Here is a 24,447-nt window from a genome sequence, read left to right on the forward strand (position 1 = left end):
ACCATCTGACTCCTCTTCTTATCTCTGTTTCTTAACTTTGAGGAGTTGTAATCCAAGGTCAGAGATCTGTTTTTCCAGATACTTCTTGTGATCCATTGATAGATTGATCACCTCTACCTCATCTTTGCGTTCTCCATTTCCTTTAACTGCATATTGAGATTTGCTTCTTTCCCTCTGAAATCCTTGACTTTTATGCTCTCTGCCATTGCCTGTGCTGTTTCTCGCTTTTCATTTTGAAACAAAATGTTATTGTTGTTTTTGACATCAAAAAAAAAGTGAAAAAAAAAGTTGCATGACGTGTGATGGTCAGATGATTGCACACATGAGAGTCACCTTATGTGACTCTTTCAAGAAATGAACAAATAGAAAAAAATAAAGATATCTGCGGTGTCTTTTTTTTCATTTTCACTTTCCACTTTGACCAGATCTGTGAGAAACGCTCTCCAGACTAACCACAGCATCTCTGTGTGTCTGTGAAAGGGCTGTGTGGGAACACATGACTGGTGCTGGCAGCAGCAGATGAACCTTGGTTGTGGCAGGAAGTAGACAAGCCCTTCAGTACTGCGTTGGCACTCACTTGTGAGCCTACACAACACTGTGGCTGATGGCTTTCTGATAAAGACAGAGTCACTTAATAACTTGTCATGGAGTTTTGAAGACACACTCAGGGTTCCCAGAGGAGGAATTCTACTGATTTTGGTGAATCTCTGACTCTTCTTACAGCAACACCATGAGTTTGAGAATATCTTAACAATTATCAGATATGTTGCCATGAAATTAGCTCCGGGTAAATTAAGTCAACACAGTCTAATTTCTAATGCCTTTAGAAATGTCTCACACATATAAACAAGATATATACTAGATCGATTGGCACAACATTGTGTGTTATATTCATGGCTCCCAGAGGATGACCCTGTATGACCCTTTCGCTTTGCATGAACTGCAGAAATAAGCCACACAGGAAGGTGCCTGACCTACTTTGCACTCTAGCCTGGTGCTCAGACAAACACCAGCAACCCAACGTGGAGGTCACAGCTCTCTGCCCGACACTGTGTAAGTACTCAGTCTGTCTCTATTTCCTGTGTGGCGAATGTGCCAACACCCAGTGTATCTCATGCTGACATGACTGAAATGTTTCTGGTTTTTATTAAACAAAAAATTTCTTATGATTGCACCACAAAGATTCATGTCATTCAGAAATCCTGCTGGGTTTTCCTCCACAAGACATCCACACTGTGGAAATCACTGAAACTTCATGAAAGTTATTAATTCACCATTGAGTTTTGGTCAGAAAGGTTGCCATGTGTCATATTTTCAACATTAAAATGCTAACATTTAATCACTGCCTCAATGTGCTAATTGCCTGTCCAAATATTTTAAGGTAGGAATAACAATTTTAATATAATCTGGATTAAGATGACAAAGAACACTAAATTTATGTGATGTCATGTCATGTATTGTATGTGTTCACAAGAAAACAGCTGCATCTTTAAACAGCTGCTGATGTGAAGCTGTTAATCACTTTCATCTGAAGCAGACACTGCGTTTGTGGTTTTCTGTCTAATTTTCTCATGAGCATGATGTAGTAGTGCCTGTTTCATGAAAGGCCAAACGTTACTAATGAGAGGTCATGATAAATATGACTATTATTACACTGTATTAAGGTGTTTAACTGTCAGAGTGTATTTTGTAGTTATTGTGTCAAGGTCTGTTTTGTCAAGGTTGTGGTATTTTTTGACCAGGCTGATGGATCCTGCTTTATCACACAATCTGTCCTCGCACTGATGAAAGAGGGTTTTTGGATATGTTAGCTGGGTTTGGTAAGATAAGTGGTAGAGAAAATGGATGGATGGACTTAGATACATGTTGATTTACTGAAAAGTGGGAAGAAATAGACGCTAAAAAGTCGCTGAAAGGTGAAGTTGCTGAAACCATCATGTTACACTTTCTTGTCATCTTGTGTCAAGTCCTAAATTAATCTTTCAGAGAAATACACACCCTGAACAAATTTCTCAGGAAACTGTGGAGCTGCACCAACTTGTTTACAGGTTTGCAGAAGGTTCACCAGGCATTGAGCAACATGTTTCACAAGAAGGATGTCAAAATCATTCATAGATTGACAACTGAAATCTTGTATTTGATTGTTCCACTGACTCTAAATTATATGGTATGAGTGTGAGGATATGTGGTATGGAAAATGGAGGGATGGACTTACACATATATTGATTCATTGAGAAGGAGGGAAGGAGAAAAAAGTTCCTGAAAGGTCTTAGTGTTACACCATCATGTTACACTTCTTGTTACACTTCTACACATCTTGTCCTCTTATGTCAAGTTTGTATGTGTGTTGTTGTGACTTTCTTTGTCTTTATCCTGCTTCACCAAATAAATAGAAAAGCAGTCACGCAGAGCACTGCTGTTGACCTCCAATGAAAGTGCTGATTTCAAACATGATGCTAAAAGAAAGTAATGAAAGAGGGTGTGAAGCAGTGTCAGTCATGATGAAGAGACGATTCACTTAAAAAAGGAATCCTACGGTGGCCCTGAGAGAGATTTCAGTGGACTGAAACCAACACCCAGGGACTCTTCCCTTTGTCCTTCCCTGTCTTCCTTCATCCTGTGTCTCAGTCCCAGTTCAGAGGAGACTGTACTTTAATCAAGGTTCACTGTGTTATCAGTAGTCAGTGAGACAAAGACTGGAGGCAGAGCAGAGTTTGACCAGTAGAGCTGCTGCTGTCAGTCCCAGTCCAGGACAGAGACCCGTCCTTCCCTGACTCTGGTCTCTTAGTTGGTGTCTGAGGTTTGGGCTGATCAGTAGTTTCTGTAAAGGACATGGACACGTTTTTTGGCCTTTACAGCAGCTGTTGATGAGTCTTTGTCTCACTAAATCTACTTCTAAGACAGTGAACCTAACTCCAGTGGTATAAAAGCTCAGTTTGTCAGAGAGCAGACTTCTCTCTGTCTCTGCTTCCTTTCACCCTGTTGGTCCATGAGGCTGATTTTCCCTGCACACCCAGTCTGACCTCTGACCTTTCACATCTCTCACTGTCTCCATGCATACAGAGAGAGGGGACCAACCCCTGATCAGACCCATCAGGACTAACAGGACCCCTGTCAGAGGGAGTCAGAGCTCAGACTCTGTTCCTCCATCATCTGTTTTATGTTTACATGTGATATAAAATGTTCTTACTTCACTTTCATTGCAGCATTAATAACTAATGTCAGTGTTAAGCTTCCATTGTCTCACATTTGATGTCAGACAGTAGTAAAATTGAAATGACCTCTAAAATCAGCTCAGACTCTGAGCAGAGACGTCTCAGCAGTCACCGTCTGCTCATCACTTCTTCACATGTGGCTCCAGCTACATCCACCATCTTCACCTGACTGAGCAGCTCTGCTCCCTGAGCTTTGTGCTGCCTTCAAGGTCCTGCCTGAACTGTGGAAGAATTTCTCTGTCCCTGCATCACTGTGCTGAAGAGGAGAAAACCTCTAGTGGGTTCGGGAGGCAGACCCCCTCTCTACCTTTAAGATCAGGCTTAAAACTGTCCTGTTTAGTAAAGCTTATAGTTAGGGCTGGCTCGGGTATGTCCTGACCCATCCCTTAGTTATGCTGCTATAGAGCTAGACTGCTGGGGGATTCCCATGATTCACTGGGCGCTCTCTCCCTATTTCTGTCTCTCTCCCTCTCTCTCTCTCGATGACTTCATGCCATTAACTTTGTTTTTTTTTTTTTTCTCTCCCGTAGTTTGTGCTTCTCCTCTCTCTCCCTCTCTCTGTCCTCATTCTGCAGGTCTCTCTGCCTCAGGAGCAGCAGGATCCAGATCCACCACTACTCATCTTTACTATTAACCACTGTTACCTGTCATTATTATTGATAACACCATTACCGACACAGCTGTTCCTGGTCTCTCTCTCTCTCTCTCTTCTCTCCTCTCTCCTCCCCCCAGCCCCTCTTTCTATCTTCTCCTAAACCCAACCGGTCGAGGCAGACCCCCCCACCCTGAGCCTGGTTCTGTTGGAGGTTTCTTCCTGTTAAAGGGAGTTTTTCCTCCCCCCTGTCGCCAAGCGCTTGCTCGTTGTGGGAACTGTTGGGTTTTTCTCTGTAACAAAGTAAGGTCTTGACCTGACCCTGTAAAGAGCCTTGAGATAATGTATATTATGATTTGGCGCTATACAAATAAAATTGAATTGAATTGAATTGAATTAAACAGTCACAGTTCTTATCTTAATCCTGTGCAGTTTATAATGTGAATGTCCTGTAAATAAATCTGTGTTTATATGAGAGAAGTTGTTGTGTCTTTACCCAGAAGCTGACGAGACTTAAAACAGTTTATTGACAACAACAATAAACTTTATTGAAACTGGAGCTTTACAGGAGCAGAAATAAAGATGAGAGTGACTTTAACAGAAGGGCAACAATAATCATTTAAAGATGAATACATCTACAGACAGAGTGAAATCAAATCATGACCTGAGAAGAGAGAAGCTCAGAAGAAGCTGAAGGTCTCAGAATAAAGAGAGTTAGTTTGTAGAGACAAGTCCTCAGCAGTGATGAAGCTGAGCTCCTCTGCTCAGTCATCAGAGCCAATGATCCATCAGTTACGGCTCTGAGACAAACAACCAGGGGAAAACACGGAGGTCAAATAAAGAGATTTTATTCAACAAAAGTAAAGTTTTACTTCATTAGGATCCTAACAGATAACACAAGAAACGCCAAAGTGAATGAACCAAATATCAAAACACCAACAAAGGAGGAGGAGGGAGCCTCTGTAGTTCCAGGAGGGGAGGGGCTCAATTATTATTCATGCTTCATGTCATGAATTATCTGTTGGATCAACACCAGGACAGCCACCACGGAGCTGACAGCATGTTTGTGTGGTGTACTTCACCTGAATCTGTTCTTCTTCTATGATTCATTAAACCTCCTGGTTGTGTAGACGTCTTTGTGCATCTTTCACTTCTATTGTTTCTATTGTTGCGTGCTTGCTGCTGATCACTGAGGATGTTCACTGGCTGAAATGTGACGATATGAGAGAGATGAGCTGCTGAATTTCCCCTGCAGGGTTAATGAAGTATATTTATCTATATCAGACATGATGCAGAGATGCAGTAAAACAACATCACACCTGAATTAGACAATAAAGTGTCAATAAAACATCCTCAGGTTTGTAGTAAAGAGACAGTTTTCTACATGTCCTCCAGTTTTACACTGTAACATCACGTTTGCATATTTATACACAACACGTTCAGTGATGTGAAGCTATTTCAACTAACAAGACACATCTACATGGAAAATAATAAATACTCCAGAGCTCAGTGTGAAACTTTCAGGTGACAGGAAAGAAACAAACATGAGACTCCTCTCTTCACTTTGCAGACATTATGTCTCGTGCTGGCCGAGCAGGTTTATTATCACTACAGGAGAATGTTTCCTGTTGACCTTAGTCTATAGTTTTATGATTCTCTCTCTCTCTCTCGACTACTTTATACCATTAACTTTTTTTTCTCTCCTGTAGTTTGTGCTTCTCCCCTCTCTCTCTCTCTCTCTCTCTCTCTCTGTCTGTCTGTTTCTGGAGCAGCAGGATCCAGATCCACCATGACTCATCATTACTATTTACCACTGTTCTCTATCATTATTATTGATAACACCATTACCTATACAGCTGTTCCTGCTCTCTCTCTCTCTTCTCTCCACCCTGAGCCTGGTTCTGTTGGAGGTTTCTTCCTGTTAAAGGGAGTTTTTCCTCCCTCTGTCACCAGGTGCTGCTCTTTGTGGGAACTGTTGGGTTTTTCTCTCTAACAAACTCAGGTCTGACCTGACTCTGTAAAGAGCCTTGAGATCATGTATGTTATGATTTGGCACCTTACAAATAAAACTGAATTGAATTGAATTGAAATTGAACGTTTGTAACACAACAATGTAACAAAACTGATGTGGGATCTATTTGTTTCATCTTCACTCATCAGAGACAGTTTGAGCTGCAGCTTCCAACCTGGAGTTTAGCTGAATGACTCACCAGTTTTCCTGCCTCCTCTGATCCTGGATCAGTTTCAGGTCTTTACCTCCTTCGTGTTTCTGCTGCGTCGCCTCACAAAGCCTCTGGTTTAAAAACACGACACAGACCTGCACAGTGTGGATCACAGCAGCTGTGTGTGAACAGGTTGATGTGGTTGGTAAACGGTGGAGTTACAGTCAGTGACAGGGGGGTAACTAGTGTCAAATCAAACCCAGTCTGTGTGTTTTATCATATTGTTCATCACAGTGTCCAACAATCATCTTATCATCTTCATGCTCCACCTCCAGCTGTCCCCACCTGAAGTCAGATGGTATTTTCTGATGTCTATAGATCACAGAGCTGCTGCTGGACTTTTGCCAGAGAAAACAGGAGGAGGATAAATACCTGTCCACCTGAGGGACTAGATCTCATCTCCTGACGCTCCCCTTCACACAATATAACTCTATATAAAAGCCTTCAGTCCTGTTCACAGTGTAGTTGACACAGTCTGGTCGCTGACATGAGAACAGAGGTGCTCTGCATGTTTCTCCACCACAGTAAGTTGTGATCGTTGTTACATTGATCCTGGTGTGAAGCTTCTGCTGACTTTGAGACACTGTGTGTTAAATAGCTCATTGATTCTCTCTGTGGAGACTAATAATTAGAACCTGTGTCAGTGTTGGTGAGGAAACCTGTTTTATTTGATGTTAAACCATCATAACGAAGCTAAATACTGAAGTTTAACATCAGATCAAGAAGAAGCTGCTGAGTCTGATAAAACACAGCTGATTCTAAACTTCATAAACGACACACTTTACAGTGTTCATCACCACTGATGAGACTGACGCAGAAGATCAGGTTACATCATGTTTACACAGTAGTGAACCACATGCTACAGGTGTGACAGGGTGAAACACAGAGGAGGGAACAGAGAAATGTTGTCTGATCACATTCTTTCTCTTTCACCTGGTTTAGTAAGTGCTTTGGAAAACACATGCAAAAGGACAAGACACAGACAAAATAAGAAATCACAACTGAGGATGACAACACTGTCTGTTTGTGTCTGTTTAAATAAATAAATAAAAAACCATAATGATAAAAAAAGTACTGACAGCACAACCAAATACAGAAATGCACTACAATATGGAAGAGCCACACCTATGTCTTGCAAACTGAGTGAATAATATGTTGTGGTTAGAAAATGAAATTACTGAAATCTTCAGTAATTCAAATAAAACCTAATTTCCTCCTTCACTTCATTTATGACAAGATCCTCTTGAAATGAGATGACACACATTCTTGTAGATGAAGAGGATTTTTCTGGTCATGGACATGACTGGTTATTCCGGATTATGACAGCCAGGCATTGACAAATAATGAGTATGATGACTCAACCCTGATTTTAAAAAAAAAAAACAACTTGGGACGTCATGTGAGCAAGCTGAATAAATAAAAGAAATTCTAGCACTTCAGGTTCATGTTACTGCAGATTTTGAAAGGGTAAAACTCTCTCCTTTTATTTGACACTTTATCTCAAACAATCATTAAAATTTCATCATGACTAAATAAGAATAACTATACATTTTTTCTTTAACTTTATAGATTAGTTCAGTTTAAGAAGAATGTTCAGATAAAAACAACACTTTTATTCGAAATGCAGACGTTGAGAGACTGGAGAACTTGAAGGACTGACGAGTGGCATCGTTAGACCCTGCACATACTCGCTTTTTACACCATGTTTGTCGATGTTACCAGCAAACTTCTGCAAAACAACCACCCTGTTAACATTATGGATGAACTCAAAAAACTGCACGCTGATATCAATAGATTATTCTCTGTTAGCACAAACTCTATTCATGATTATATGTTTTAGTAGTAATAAGTAGTTTTTTCTTTTTTTGGCTAGATCCAGCAGGTCCCCCGGTGTGTCACCTTCACTTTGCTGATAAAGACGTAGTTCCCCGGTCTGGTACCTGAACATATATCCCCAGCTGCCACACTGCCCATAGGGTTCTAAAGACCATTCCTCATGCAGACGCAGGGTGAGCGGAGGAGGTTTTTGGGTCCTGCACAAAAACACCATACTTTTTCTGGAACCACCTACGTCTGACTCTTGTGTAATGGTTACCGCCGTTTCACTAATAAGCCACGCTGTGCGATCGACCGACATGATGAGTGCACTCTCTATTGCTATCTAAGTGCTCTGTAAGAAGCGAGTGTGGGAAAATTACACACCTCTTTCCCAGAGAGTAGTAGTAGTACAGACACGTGCAATCTTAAGTTGAACATATGGTAAACTAATGATCACCCTAAGATTGGGCCATAGGATGAGAGGAACAGGATGAGAGAAACACAGGTGACATGAAATTAGTTTATTGTGGGGTGTGAGGTGACTTCTTAAGTTGAACATATGGTAAACTAATGATCACCCTAAAAGGGGTTGGGTGCACGTGTGAGGAAAAAAGGGGCATGGAAAAAAGTCGTAAACCTGTCAAAAGTTTGATGAGAAGTGCTTACAACTGTTACACTTTTTGCAGCTGTGAGGTTGGATATCTGTATGAATGAAACACAGTGACTGTATAATACTGTATAATACTGTAAGTACTGTAAGTTGACACTTCCTCTCATCAGTTCCTTCATCTCTTCCCTGTCTGTGATTAACATCCGCTGAATAATGTTCAAGTTCTGCTTTAGTCTTCTAGTCTAGGTGAAGCTGGATTGCCTGATGGTATGATGAAATGAGGAGAGGTCAATTTTTGCGGCACTTTTACAGGAATATATGTGACGCTGTGTCTAGAGGAACTTCTGAGGAACTGATTGTTTTTCGAAGCATACCTTCATGTCAGCATCAGTTGTCTTTAAATGTGATGTGGACAAGGTCAAATACAATCACGTGTCTCACGTCTAGTTGCTTCACTTGGCTTTTAATCTGTCAAACACTGGCAACTGTGCAACAAGTGTACTCAATTTAATATCAGTGAATATTTAACAGTTAAAAGTCTTTTGGTTTAAATTCCTTGTCCCAATAATTCCGTTCTTTTTCCTTTTGTTGTGCCTCCAGTTGCCGTCAATGTGCTGCTGCTCACACTGTACCATGGCCACGCAGCTGCAGTCAGCATGAAGGCCCATCTGGCTGATTGTCTGGAGGACAAAGACTACGATGTGCTGCTGCACACTGTGGAGACCGGCCTCCCACACCTAGAGACATCTCATCATGTTGTCATTGTTGGAGCTGGCATGGCTGGACTGACGGCCGCCAAACTACTACAAGATGCAGGACACAAGGTAACAAAGAGGAAGAGATTTTGACAAAGGGCTCTTATACAATATATTCCCTCAAAATCTGCTAAAAATTTCAGGAGCCGCACCAAGCACTAACCAGTTCAGTTCATGACAGTACAAAGTTAAAATTAATCAAATCACCACAACATAATTGCCATATGGGGGCCTTAGGCTTCCTGGCTTCCTTTTTTTTTTTTTGGTATGAATGCAAGTAGCAGTAATTCTAGACAGCCAGAGGTAACACATGTAAAACATTACAAGACTGGTTTTACTCGTATTTATCCATTTGTACTTATGTGTTTGAATAAGGTAACCATCGTAGAGGCTAATAGTCGTGTTGGAGGACGTGTGGAGACATACAGGAATGAAAAAGAGGGCTGGTATGCTGAACTGGGGGCCATGAGGATCCCAGATTCTCACCAGTAAGTTGGAGAGTTAAATTTAAACATGTATATGCAGTCTTTCGCCTCTCAGACTAACATGATTGACCTGCTTAACAGGATTGCCCTTTGGTTTGCTAAAAAGCTTGGAGTGAAGTTGAATAAATTCATCATGGATGACCCGCAGACCTTTTACTTGGTTAATGGGCGGCGGGAGCGGACATACACAGTGAAAGCAAACCCTGATGTCCTCGGGTACAAGGTAGACGAGAATGAGAAAGGGAAGTCGGCCGACCAGCTGCTACAGCAAGCTTTGCAGAAGGTACGTGAGACAAAGGAAAGGATGGAGGTGTCAAAGAACACTGGACATAAAACCACAAACCTACTGTTTCAGCAAAGCTTCACATTAAGTGGCTGGTCACACAAAAAAGTTGCAAAACTACCCATCATCTAGTGACAATGATTCCATATCAAATTTCATGACAGGCAATAGAATACCTCACTGTGGATGAAAATTTTGAATTTTACCGACCGAGTGGTTTTGCTTTTTGGGGGCTTCAGTTTTCTCTTCAGTGTTTTGTTTGTGTGCTCCAACCCCCAAGACCTTCCACTGGTTTGAGTTTTGTGTCAGGCTTGGGCATACAGTAGAGTTACACACTCTTGGTTTATTGTAGACAGATGTCAGAGCTCAGTCTGTGACTACTCACCATAACAGCACCAGCTCAAGAGATAAGTTGACACATTTCTATTTTCTTTGTTGTAGGTGAAAGATGAAATGGAGGCTCATGGCTGCCAGGCTGCATTCAAAAAATATGACCATTATTCTGTGAAGGTAAAGCACAATGTGATCCAATGGAATGTTGTCCAATGAGAACACTGTATGTTGAATAAATATGTGCATCACTACCAGTATTTTGAAACATATCAAATAACACAAGTTGGGTGAGCCATTTCCCTTAGAAACAGTCACCTAATGGTTAACTTGATGGATATCATAGGACACACTTGCTTCAGCTTAAGGTTTTGTTTGCGGAACGATTTTTTCTGCATGTATCTTAATATTGACTATTGTGAGTCACATAACGTAACCTCGAAAAGTACATCAAATCAGTGTTAAAAATTAACACAACTTTTCAAATATTAGATTTAGAGAAAAGTGTTCTATGTCTTGTCACATAAGAGGCCCATATTTTTCATATTTTGTAAAATGTTACACAAACTGTCAAACTATTAGAACTGGTTGAGCCATTTGGCAACCTGACTAGTGAAAACATTTCATCAAAAATGTGGTTTTAACAAATCTTTGTTTAATAGGAGTATCTGAAAGAAGAAGGACATCTGAGTTCAGAAGCAGTGAGAATGATTGGAGATCTGCTAAATGAACAGAGCCTCATGTACACAGCGCTGACTGAGATGCTCTATGACCAGGCTGACATCAATGACGACACCACGTAAGGCCTGAATTCTCACAATGAAAACTATTTAAAATGTACAGAACTTCACTTCACATTAAATTGGTTGCTGGAAAAATGCATAAAACAATTCTATTTGTCTTTCTGTTTTGTAGGTACTATGAAGTGACTGGTGGGTCGGACCTTCTCCCCAAAGCTTTTCTTAACGTACTCGATGTCCCTATTTTCTTGAACTCCAAGGTCAGGCGCATCAGCCAGTCAGATAAAGGTGTCGTTGTATCATACCAGACGGGTGAAGAGTCTTCTCTGACGAACATTCACGCAGACGTTGTCCTGGTAACAACCACAGCCAAAGCAGCCCTGTTCATTGACTTTGATCCACCTCTCTCTATCAGAAAGATGGAGGCTCTGAGGTCAGTCCACTATGACAGCTCCACTAAAATCATCCTCACCTTTAACGAGACGTTCTGGACGGAGGACGGCATCAAAGGAGGAAAGAGCATCACCGACAGGCCCTCTCATTTCATCTACTACCCCAGCCACAGTTTCCCAAAGAACAAGACCATTGGTGTCCTTCTGGCTTCCTACACCTGGTCTGACGACTCCCTCCTCTTCCAAGGAGCAAGTGATGAGGACCTGAAAGAGCTCGTTCTGAGAGATTTGGTGAAGATCCACGGTGAGCGGGTCAGGTCTCGCTGCACAGGGGTGGTGGTGAAGAGGTGGACCTCAGATCCTCACAGTTTGGGCGCCTTTGCTCTGTTCACACCCTACCAACGTTTAGAGTACTCAAGGGAGCTCTTTAAACATGAAGGCAGGGTTCACTTTGCTGGTGAACACACAGCCTTCCCTCACGCTTGGATCGAAACGTCTATGAAATCTGCGATCAGGGCTGCTACCAACATCAACAAAGAGGCGCACAAAGCAGCAGCTAAACACCGAGGGGAGCTCTAGGCTGTTGAATCCACTTTGTAGAAGAGTAGAAAAATTACAAAAAAGTATTGTGCATTTTCTTATTGATTGTGTTGCTTTAAGGTTTTGTTGGTTTTTTTTTACTGATTATTACAGATTATTTTTTTTATTTATTATTTTCATTTCAGATTAGTTCGCTGTATTTTATTTCCTATTATATGGCAAAAAATATGCAAATCCTCACACGTGGGAAGTTTCAACAAGCAAAATGTTGAAAAATTAATAAATCAATTTACCAAAATTGTTACCAATAAATTTCCTTTTGATTGATTAATCATCTAATTGTTGTGGCTCTAATTGCTTGCCTGAAAACTGAGGCTCACTGTGATGTAATCCAGATCAGACGTTTCACACTGCAAACAGCATAATCAGATGTCATTTGTGCAGTCATTTAGCAATAACTGACTCTGATGGGCGGCTGTGGCTGTGGCAGGTCGTCCACTTATCAGAAGGTCGGTGGTTAGATCCTGCGTGTCAAAGTGTCCTTGGGCGAGGCACTGAACTTCAAATTGCCTCTGATGGCTGTTCCATCAGTGTATGAATGTGTGAAGCGCTCCATGCGTAGGTGTAAGTGCTGTATGACTGTGTGTGTGTGTGAATGTGGTTCACATTGTAAAGCGCTTTGAGTGGTCAATAAGACTAGAAAAGAGCTATATAAGCAGTCCATTTACCATTACCAATGAACCCCCTCTAAAATATCATGCATTGTATCTACAGAGAAGTTATTGGCTGTGTTGAAATAATGAAGCGAATTCAACAGACAATCGCGTTTCACACCATATACATGAGGCAGTCTAGGGTCTGTTTGTACAGTCTGACAGTGCTGTGCATGGGCATCAACAGTTCTTAAAACAACTTCCTGATCATCTTCACAGAATATAGTTTGAAAATGGTGTTTCTCAAGGAGACAGAAACGACAGCACTATCGAGCCCCAAATGACTCCACAAACCAAGATTGTCCCCAGTGACCTGAACTACAGTACCATGAATCACATGTTCAAAAGTTGGAATTTGAAGTCCCTCTGTCTCAAGCACTTTCAGATCATTAATAAGTGGTTCAAGTATCAAATTAAAACTGTATCGCTTGATGTCCTGTGCATGGAAGAGAGTACACAATTGAATATTAATCAAAGATGAATTAAAGATTGGGGGGAAATTTCTTAAAGTAAAACATATAGCACCTAATTTATGTAAACCTCTTTTGGGTCCCAAGACAGTTGCAGTTTCAAAGTCTTCATAAAACAGTTGGATCCACAAGGCATCTTTTTCTATAGAAAATAGGGGGCTTTCTTTAAAATAGGTGGCATCTCTCAAGTCTGCATACACACCTTCCTTGGGAATATACCTGGGTTTGAACATGTCTGCAAATTCTTTTTTTTTGTAAAATACTCTTCAGTGTTTCCAAAATGGGAACATATGAAAACATATCGGTTACAAGGACTTGGTCATAAGTCCCAGTAGTTTTGTTTCTTCTGCTGTCGAATCTTGTGCCAAGCACTTTTTGAACAGGCTCAACAAGTCCCCATTTCTCTCTTAAGTGTTTGTTTAGTTTTGCTTCTGAATTTAAAGGTGTGAATGGATTTTCCAGTGTTTGGAATGATTGTTCTATTGTGCTCCTATTTTCTGTATCCTGTGGAGACAAGCACTGTAAAGCTGACTCTGAATTTCAAAAATCACCTCTTCCATGGATGAGACAAACCTCTTGACATTAGACTGACTCAGTCCAGCTGTTTTGAGTTGTGCAATAGCAGTAGCACACATAGCCAAAGTGCTGCTACTGGACTTTGTCAAAGGGGTAGATGTTGTGGCCGTCTCCTCTACATTAGCTGTCACCAGGTCTCCTACGTCACCAAGATTTGCTCTGTTTAAACTGACATCATTATGAACTTGTTGGTCAATATTGTCAGTGTGTTTGGTGTTTAAATGTTTCCTAAACCCAGAAAACGTTCCAAGCACACGGCCACATCCAGTCTGAGCACATTTAAGGCGAAGATTTTTTCCATCCAAGTAACCATGAACTACTCGTAAATGCCTAACAAGCGTATTCGCACAAGTTAATTCAGTCTGATTTGAATTTAATCTAAAAGCTACACTGAGTTACATAAAAACTATTTATAAAATTACCCATTCTTCTCCATCATGTCAGCTGCTAGTATGTTCACCATTTTCCTTCTGGTTTCATCTGTCAGGGACTTGGTTCAATTATATTCATTCATTATGCGTTCCCCACCAGGTTTCTTGGCAAGAATGGATTCCACCAATTTCAAACAAAGAGCAAATCAATTCAGCATGTTGAGAATACATCCCTTTAACACGTAGGGATTTTAAAAAAGACTACATACTATATTCTTTTTTATGGCCTTTGGTGACCTAAAAATAATTCCTGTGGTGCTCTGGTGTTTGTGTGTTAATTCTTACGTTCTTGGCTTCTGTGTCCAGCCTCTGCCGTTTACCAGAAGGACTCTCTGAAAGGATGTCTGTATCGTGACAATCAGACAAATCAAGGGACGGTGGTTCGGACAGCTCAGGAGATGATATCATGGAGACAGATTCTTCAAAGAGAAGCAGGACAAATATTAACCACAAGAAACTAGCATGTCTGTTAAATACTGTAATATAAATTACAAACGTGGCTGAGACAAACCTGTGTCATATTTGATGGTTAGCACTCCAGCTGAGGGATCCTTAACTACATCCTCAAATAACCCTAACTCCTTCAGATCTGGCTCCGTTATTCTTACAAATTTTTGGACATCACCAAGTCTGGCCTTAATCAACATGGTTCCTGCAGCACACAATTCCTCATTGTCACAACCATATATGCTTATCAATAATGATAAAATTAGGAACAAATACAAACCTTCTTGAAGACCACGAGATGCTTCTCCACTTGGGAAGCAGACACCTTTCCTGGTCTCTTACGACCCTGGGCAGAGAGGGGAAGTGTAACAGCAGCAAAATCGATGAGAGGTCAGTGTCCCAACCTGTAGCAACACAAATTTGATGATGATTTGATAGCAGTTCTATATGATCATAAGTTCTCTCTTTTACTGACCTATTTTTCACTTAATATTTTAACTACTGCTAACAAATCGTTACCTGCGTCCACTGTTACCACTCAAACAGACGACGTATGATTCCAGTGCCTCACCGCATCTCCCAATCATCATTATTTTGTCTGTGACTTCACTTTAACGTGAACGCAAATTAGAAAAACAAACAAAGTTGGGAGCAACAGCTGCTATGGCTGACGGTAACGTTACATCACGCACAGGTTCACACCGGATGCCGACGCGCCGCGGAACGGAGACCGCTTCCCTTCGGCGCTCAAGTTAACCGATGGTGTAGTTCAGACCAGTCGCGACTCAGCGTGCAGCATTTCACACGACCACTTCCCTTTCTACTTCAAAATAAAACACACGAGTCTGTGCACTTTACGTTACCGTAGGCTTGGCGGAAAAATCGCTCCAAAAACAGATATAGTCCCACTTTATTGCTGAAACAACATTACGGGTCTAAGCTGATTTACAAAACTGAGAAGACTTCATTTACCATCATTACAATCACTGTGAGGCTAATATCAAGGTTAGACTAGTTACTAACGCAAACCATTGCTAATTTTATCAACTCCCCACACCAACACAGGCAAATGCTGAAATCTACCAGCTAATTAACTTAGCTGGTAGATTTGTTTGGTCACCAGTTAAAAAAAAAAAAAACGCCGGAGTCAGCACACTGCACAGTTAGGCTAATGTTAACTGTTGATTTGAACCATTACACCAATGTGGGGATTAACGTTATTTTTCTCAACCCACGGCAATTTCCACCTGAATTTAAGTCATGTTTAACAAAACAAAATTATTTCGCTACATCATATTGTTAAGTTAATTACCTTTTGCGGACATGGTCAAGTTGGACACGCGCGCATTTTATTCCGTATTGTATTCCGTCTCAAATTAGTTAAGATACAAAACCGGTGGCCAACAACACAATGTTCAGTTAAAGGCCCCATGGCATGAAAAATGTGATTTTGGTTATTTTATCGTGCTTTGGGAGGTCTCTGAGCCACATATATACTGCCCCATGCATCAAACTGGTCATAAACGGAGAAACGCACACCACCCATTTGTAGGAACCATCTCTTTAAGACGAGCGGATAGCACTTCCTCCTTTGTGTGACGTCACACACAAGGTAACTCCGCCCACCGCAACCTGTTGGCCCGCCTCCACTGTAGGTTCCAGGTGTCAGTGAATCACTGCACGGCCAGATGTCAAAGAAACGGTGTTGCGCTAGGATGCAAGGAGGGCGATGTGTCCCTGCACAGTCTGCCAAAAGCCACAGTCCTCAGAGACCAGTGGCTTCTTTTTATTTCTGGTCTTTTATAATTGTAGCCGTTAACTGAGCCGCTGTTCACTGCAGCCTGTAACTGGATCACCGTTAATTCACAAACGTTAATTCAAGAAAATACAAATGTCACCGTCACACAGCTTCGTTCATTACTACGGTTTCTTTTAATGGTCTTCAGTGTTTCCCACAGACCAGGCAGCGATCTGTGGTGCTGCACTGACACCGTTGGGGGGATCGAGTGTCACAGTGTCGTGGCGGTCGGTGGAGTCAGTCATTGTCTGCAGAGTGTCTGCAGACGAGTGTGTGTGTGCGTGCACCAGTGATGCGCACCGCTGGCATATGCGCGCGTGTCTGTGTGTGCGCGCGTCTGTGTGTGTCCGTGTGTGTCCGAGAATGACAGAGAAAGAACGCTATGCGGAGATGAATGAACGGAACGATATTACATTGAGAGCATAGACGAGAGGGAAAACAACAACAATGGGAAAAAAGAAATAAAAGACAGAATCATTCTGTGGAGGTTGGTCTCCAATCTGTGGTGGTGCGCCACAGAATGATCTATGTATGGGAAACACTGGTCTTCTGTTAACCATATAACTGGCAACCGTGAAGTAGGGCTGTCAATACACTGAAGTAGTAGCGACACTAAAAAGTTGTATCCAGATATGACTGAATCAAAGAGGGAAAAAAGTAGCAATACTAGCCCCCCCCCGCCGTCACACACGCACACAACAGCGGCGCAATTGCGGTTAGAGGTGGGCGATACCGGCAATTTTGGTTTTGATCCGATACCAAGTAAATGCAGGGCCAGTATCGCCGATATCGATACCGATACCGATACTTTTTCATATTTAAGCTTCATAGATCCAAAGAATCCAAAAGACCTAGGATAGAATTTCGCCAAACATTGTACATGAAAACAAAATACTTTATTATCACAATCAACCTTTTTGTTTAGAAACAATGGAACAGTAACAAAACAAAGTTTCCCTTAACATTAGGAAAATAAATCTTTTTTGAGGTAGAAAAGGAGAAACCACAATACAAAAATAAAATAAAAATTCTCCCCTCACTAGACATCTTTTCTAGTTCTTTCTTTCTTTGTTTCTTTTTTCAAATAGAATTGTTCTTAGGAAAAACAATAAAAAATAAGGAATTTTCTTCCTTTCAGTGCAATTCTGTTTTTTCTTAAATAAAGAGTGTAAAAAAAAAATATAATTATTATATAATTATTTATATAACTTAAAGCAAATTAAAACAATCTTCTCACGTTAGAGAGCTGACAAACCACAATACAGAAAAATTAACACACCACAACAAATATTGTAAACAGTTTCAAACTTGTTCTTTTTTTTCAAGTCGAACAATACAAGAAAATAATACAAAGAATAAGGAATTTCTTCCCTTCAGTGCACTTCTGGCTACAAAATAAAAACAATAAGTGAAAATTAAATAAAGAAAGTATAAATAAAGAAAGAATACGTTAAGGGCCCACAACTACACTACCTCTCCCCCTGTTGAGAACAAAGCATTAGAGGTTTTTATTTAAGAACAGTATCATGTTCACATTTTTGGGTTTCAGTGCACATCGCCTGATGCTCAGTAGCTGTCCTGCCTTTGAAAAAAGCCTCTCAGCTGGCACTGAGGTTGCAACAACCCCTAAATGTCTCTTTGCAAGTTTGCTCAGACAGGGGAATGTTGGTGCATTGTTTTTCCACCAAAGTACTGAGCCACGTGACGGTGCAACAACAAAAGACGAGAGGGGGGAGGGTGCGCTGCTCCATGCTGTGTGACAGAGAGTAGACTTTGATGAATCCGCGTGCGCAGCAGTCAGTGCGTGCGGGAGAGAAAAAAAGCTTGAGTATCGATCTTTTTACACGAGTATCGATCAATATCGATACCAGCGTTGGTATCGATATTATCGATATTAGGATCGATCCGCCCACCTCTAATTGCGGTGTTTCTGTGTTGGCTGCCGTCTCTGTCTCCGGATCCAAGTCCAGTTCAAACATATATGGTCTTATTCATCCATCGCAGGTGAATTTTTATGAATGCAGCTTAGGTTTCAGTTACTTGCCTGTGATTGGCCCGACCACACGCTACTCAAAAACAGTCAGCCAATCAGAGGAGAGGTTCTCATTCTCTCTTCTGAGAGAATTTTCACCAACACTATGGGGCATTCTACTCAATCTGTTGTTGTAATAACTCTGAGAGTCATTGAACTTTGACACTGCATATTTAACATTGCGAAATTTACTGTGGGTGTTTCCTGCAGTAAGACAATGTCTGCCTGTAATGTTGTTAGATGTTCAAAAACAAGTCTTTTTGCTTGTGAGAAAACAAGGTTGTCCCGCATACTGCACACTTGGATATCCAGAATGGATTCTTTCATCCGTTTATTCTCTTCGGAGAGTTTCATCATACCTTCATTAAGGGATTTGACGGAGTCTCTGAGAATCTTGTTCTCTGCAGCGAGCGATTCAACCTGTTGTTGACTAAACTCCAGAGATTCACGCAGCGCTAGGATCTCCTTGTGGAGGACTTCGACCAGTGCCAGTCGGGCGTCAAAGCTGGTTAGTTTGTTATCGATGGACTCGAAGATATACCCGTATTCCCTATCGGGTGAGGGAGGTGTATTGGAAGAACACTCCGAGCGGGTTCTCTTGGAGGAGGGAGTTGTTTGTTTTTTCCCCATGACGAGCCGGTGGTAACACTCGTCCACGTAATCCTGTAAGCTTTCCAAAATTTTTTCATCCAGGATGAAGAAACCGTCAGTTTGACAGAGGTATCAAACCGACAGAGGAGTGTATATCGGTAAGTTTGTTTGTTGGGCTTTAGTTAAGCTGGCTATCGAAGCTAGTTGTGTTGTTTTCGTTTAGATGGATGCCGCCATGTTGGGTTACGCAGGTATCTCGCAACGTCTCACGGCAGCAGCATTCAGACTTTCATTTTCTTTTATGTGTTTATTCATGGACTGTTTTACCAGTTGTAACTGGACTTTGCACCTGCTCCCTATTATAAAGTGGTTGGCAGTTGTGTAAAATACTACAGTAACATATAAATGGTTAAACAGTGGTTGGTTAAAATACATGTGTATGTGTTTTACTGCAGAGGCAGGACTTAATCATGAGTGAGTAAGTGGAGGTTTGACTCCATGACGTGACCCACAGGTTTCTGAAGAGCAGTTCTGAAGCTGAGAGTGGGCTGCTCCACTGTCGCCATCTTGGCAGTGCCTGACTCCGCCCCTAACTAAGAGGAGGGGTGTGTGTGAAGCTGAGTCTTTCGTGCATGCTGGTTTGTGGTAAGGCAAACTGAAAACTGTCGTCTGGTGTGGCAAATCAAAGTTTTTATATTCTCTTTGGAAATCATGGACACAGCGTCTTCCAGGCTGCAGAGGAGAGGGACCATCCAGCTTGTTATCAGCACACAGCTCAAAAGCCAAACTGAGCATCTTTTTCATGAAACAAAGACGTTTCTCAGTTTCAACATTTGATGTGTTGTCTTTGTTCTATTTTCAATCAAATATATATTTACATGATTTGCACATCATCACATTCTGTTTTAATTAACATTTTACACAGTGGCCCAACTTTTTGGAAACAGGGTTGTATTAAGTGTAAAAAAAAAGCATGTTTTCTACAGCAGTTTTTTGCTTTTAGTATTGCTAGAGATAAAAGTGTCACTTTTGTCTTGAGGGTGATGCCAGAAGAAAAGCAAATGAGGATATGGAGACAATAAATGTTCTCATCAGTTCATCTGATAGTTGATGAGTTATTTCTGTCCATGGTGGACCAACAGAAAGCCCACCACAGCCATCTGTGGAGCTGGGACGATAGCATGGCTAAAACTCAGACTGTAATCATCAGGACCTGATCCTGACAGAGCAAATGTTGTTTTCCAACAAACTAATCTCTTCCATCACATATCTGTACATATTTTGACCTGAGAGAGTTTATTGTCTCTGTGGAGACAGTTTTAGACAATGAGAGATATCACACCTGAACTCAGACACATTGTCTCATGTTAACACCATATAAACCTCAAGAGACAACACCTCAACAGGATCAAGGATCTTCTCCTCATCCTCCCCACCCTGGCTCAGTTCAGTTCTCCATCCTCTTACCTGTTGTCGTCGCCATTTTGTGTGTGGCTGTGCTGCTGTTGGTGGTGGGGCTGCTTCACTATCGGAAACAAAAAGGTACAGAAAATAAAGTAAGTAGTAAGTGTTACACCCAAGTTGAAGCTGTACTTTCTTTCATGTGGAGTGGATTCCTTAAAACACATTTGCGTTATGGTTAGCAAGAGCTTGCAAGCTAGCATGAATATGTCCATGGGTTTATTGCTTTGCCACAGCTCTGTTCATATATATGTATATATATATATATATATACTGTAGTTCAAGTCAGAATAGTTGAACATGTAACACCAGAGTTTGTGTCTCATCACAGACATTTTTATTAACTAACTACAGACACATTTTACTCGCCACAACCATCTTTCATATGTGCAGATATTATAGAAAGCACCAATATTAAAAAAGGCTGTTGCTGAACATAATCAAGGGTTTACAGAATTGTTCAATACTGACATTTGAGAGTGACAAGTGGTTTTAATTTTCACGAAAATCCCAACAATGAAGCTGCAGTGCACAAAGCTTTTACCAGCCCAGTTTGTTTTGTATCAGCAGAGGTATTTTTGATGCATGATTTTGGACTCCACTGGACGTTTGATGATGATAACTCAACCATATGTGTAATTTTCCTATTAGTTTGTAAATTGTATCTCTCTTTCCATTTCAACCATCTAGTTTCACGCCCTTCCTTTGAGACGCCAACACCAGGATCAGACCCAGGCGAGTATCACTTTGTCAAGATCTATCTGTCTATCTTGCTGCTACAAAGTACTACTTTAATAAAATATAAGTTAATGACAGTTGATTTTGTGTCTTTGAACATGTTAGCAAAAGGGATTAACAGAAAAATCAGTCTATCAACAGCCAACAACTAATTTTCCAACACTGCTTACTGAGGTATCATTTTTCCTTTTGAGATAAATGGTAATAGTAAAATTTTCTAATGTTTCAGGATGTCGAGAGGCAATCGTATCTGATCCCAACAATGTTACATACACTGTTGTCACAATGAAGAAGATGGACACAGGTACATCACTGAAGTCAATGATTCAATTATGTTTCATTTAATGCTTCCGCTCCAGCGCGCTGGTGTATGAACGTCCATCCAAATGTCAACTTGGGCTAGACTTTGGTTGTCAAAGGTCAAAGGTCAAGGTTACTGTAACCTCAAAAACATGGTTTTGGTATTGTGAACATAATATGTCAGTTTGGAGGCTTGAGGGAGCTGCTGCTGACATTAAATAGACTTTCTGTGGTCAACTGCCAACTTTAAACATCATTTTGATGTGAGGCAGACACATGAAGTGTGAAGTGTAACTGCACATTAATGAGATGGTAAAATAAGCATCATGTTATAGATTTTATGAGCATTTTGTACATTACTCATGATAAAGGGCATTATAAGTGTAGCATATAATACAAATAAGGGAGTCTCGTTGTTTTGTTGGTGGCTCTGCTGCTGTTGGAGGGACTACTTCAATCTAGAAAACATCAAGTTAGTGTCAGAGGTATAGGGACTAAAAATAAAGAAACCACTGCAATTATTAACACAAATATGCTCAAAGTTGGCTCGTCATTGTAGGAAGTGATAATTGTGACAAACACAGCATAGATCTACATGTGTGATTATTGACAGCCATCACACTTTGAACTTATCTTGTTTTGGTGGACTTTTCGGACAGGTGACCCAACGTCTCCTTCCAGTCCTCGCTCCTTTCTGTATAACTGTGTGCAGTGGCTTCAGAAAGTCTTCAGATACCTTCACTTTTTTTTTTTTTATACACTTGAGTCTCATTGATAGAGAGCAGAAAATCAGGAGGGAAAACAGAAAGAATAGTATTTTTTTTTTTTATTTAAGTGCCTCACACATTTTGACACCACAAACTAATACTTTATAATGTTGCATTTAAGAGAGTCTTACCTGTCACACAAAGTAAAGCTGTAGGCGACAGGAGTTATGGTCTTCTTGATCGGTGCATTGTCAATATTAGAACTGCAATGTAAAGAAAGGAAAAAAAACTGAGGGGCACACATGATTTTAATTTTGTAAATGTAAACATATTCTGTCATCACAAAACCCAGGAAGAAGAAATGTAATTTACTTGACACCAAGGAACACTGAATAATAATATAAAAACTATTAAATGAAAAATATATCACTCAGTACTAACGTTGATCTCCCTTCAGTTGAAGCTTGTAGCTGTGCTTTTGAACAGTCAGAGCTCTGAAATGGTGAGAACCACTGAACTATTCAACAGCCATTCATAGAGCATTATGAGAAGTTCATTGTTTAACGTGTGTTAGGCTGTGTCTGTTTCAGAGGCTACCCACATAGGGACAGTTTGAGCTTCTTCTTTAGCATCTCAGATAAAAACCATGTGAGAAACCAACAGATGGAAACAAGCAGACGAGCCCTAAAGTTCAACTTGCAGCAGCTCTTGTGTTGGCTGATGATGCAGTCATGGGGGGAGGCTGTTTCTGAGCCACCATGAAAATACCACACGACAATGCAGCTATGCTATGACATCTATTTTTATCAAGACACCAAGCACTCTAAACTATAGCAGCCTCATTAGCTGTGGGGTAGGTGAGCAGGTGGGCAGAATTTTATAACCAATGTGGCCAGTCTTGTGAGCAGTGGACTCATTTAGTAAAGTTCAACCTTTATTTTCTCACAGTTACATTTTGCTCTAGATGCACCTGCATTACAATAAAAAGTCCAGGAGGTAACACGATCTCATTGGATTCCATAAATGTAGCATGCACATTTAAGGACATTTTGTGTATCATGTCACTGCATTTTGAGCTTTTTGCGTTTCATTTAACACCATTGTGGTTAGGTTTAAGATTCGAGGAAGGGTCAGGGGTTAGGAAATTAAGGTAGTTCATCATTTTTGTTTTGTTTAAACAGAGGGGTCAGCTTTTTTAGTAATTAATAGTAATGTCCTACTTCATTGCACAAGGCCAGTGTTGAATTTCTAATGTTTAGACCGAGTATTAATTAGGGTATCATCTGCATAGTAATGATATAAAATCACAATCAAAGCTGAGGACGGTGTGTCTCAGGAAATAAATATTTAATAGAAAAATAAATGGCCCAAGCAGCAGGAGGCAACCAGACATAACCAGGCAGTTGACCTTTTCAAGTCTGTAGCTGCATCACTGAGGACACCGTAGCCACTCAGAGGGAGTTTAGATTTTGTAGTTAATGGATATTTCATAGACTGATCCCAGCATTTTTAATAATTCAATATAAATGAATGAATATTTAGGTAATTACATAAAAAATCGATTGTTTCTGCATCATAATGCTATTCTTGTATTTATGGAGAATAGTTTGAAACAGTATTTTGATTGGGAAAAATAAATACATAAATAAAACCCTGGCTCCCATCAGAATCTCCCACCCTCCCAACATTTTGTTACAGTGCAGTCAAGAAACTTCAAATTGCATTTCATTCAACTTTTTGAGATTTGTCTCCAAAACAGAACCGGGAGTATCCAGCTGCTCAGCGTCACCAGTTTGGTCTGCGGGTTCAGAAGAGGATCACCTCTATTATACAATCGATTAGTCCCGACTGAGGGTAACACTGGTCTCCTTTGCTCTATATTAATGCCGTCTCTGCTTTGCTATGAAGACAACTACAACTTGTTATATTCATGAGAAGGCATCTTAATTGATCTTCTCTGATAAAATCAAGATTTCTGAGTTTAAGTTCAAATGCTTTGGCAAAAACACGAGTGTTCATGTTCCGATCACCTTGACAGCTGTAATCGTTGTATCTCGGGCAGGTTACTGAGAGCAGAGACATCTGACTGAAGGAGGCTTTCTGTTATGTGTGCAACAGAGGAAGACGACCATGTTTTAATTCATGCTGTTCTACTCTGTTTTTATCACATTCCTTCTCTTCAGCCTTCTCTTTTCTGTCTT

General features: G+C 40.7%; 1 protein-coding gene and 1 long non-coding RNA gene across 3 annotated transcripts; one reads left to right on the top strand and one right to left on the bottom strand.

Moving 5' to 3' along the window:
- Window positions 1-3,713: 3,713 nt before the first annotated feature.
- On the bottom strand, window positions 3,714-14,990 carry LOC139607123 (uncharacterized). Of its 2 annotated transcripts, none has more exons than XR_011684790.1 (5): window positions 14,900-14,990; window positions 14,684-14,824; window positions 14,458-14,591; window positions 10,366-10,482; window positions 3,714-6,124 (listed from the first exon to the last, which is right to left on the bottom strand). It is a non-coding gene; the product is annotated as an uncharacterized lncRNA (long non-coding RNA). The 2 variants fall into 2 exon arrangements; XR_011684789.1 differs by lacking the exon at window positions 3,714-6,124 and adding an exon at window positions 9,128-9,260.
- On the top strand, window positions 6,334-14,711 carry LOC139607122 (L-amino-acid oxidase-like). Its single transcript, XM_071459764.1, has 7 exons — window positions 6,334-6,553; window positions 9,058-9,281; window positions 9,588-9,700; window positions 9,779-9,980; window positions 10,422-10,490; window positions 10,973-11,109; window positions 11,226-14,711. Exons 1-7 carry the CDS (start codon window positions 6,517-6,519, stop codon window positions 12,019-12,021), a joined length of 1,578 nt encoding a protein of 525 aa, XP_071315865.1. The 5' UTR covers window positions 6,334-6,516; the 3' UTR covers window positions 12,022-14,711.
- Window positions 14,991-24,447: the final 9,457 nt, after the last annotated feature.

Source organism: Trachinotus anak, unplaced genomic scaffold, assembly GCF_046630095.1.
Source record: "Trachinotus anak isolate AG129_WGS33_773 ecotype Australia unplaced genomic scaffold, CSIRO_AGI_Tana_v1 ptg000023l, whole genome shotgun sequence".
Taxonomy (NCBI): Eukaryota; Metazoa; Chordata; class Actinopteri; order Carangiformes; family Carangidae; genus Trachinotus; species Trachinotus anak.

Coding starts and splice junctions, on each gene's coding strand:
- LOC139607122 (XM_071459764.1), top strand. CDS start 6,517: ATGAGAACAGAGGTGCTCTGCATGTTTCTCCACCACA. Junction 9,282..9,587: donor TACAAGATGCAGGACACAAG/GTAACAAAGAGG, acceptor TGTTTGAATAAG/GTAACCATCGTAGAGGCTAA. Junction 9,701..9,778: donor AGGATCCCAGATTCTCACCA/GTAAGTTGGAGA, acceptor CCTGCTTAACAG/GATTGCCCTTTGGTTTGCTA.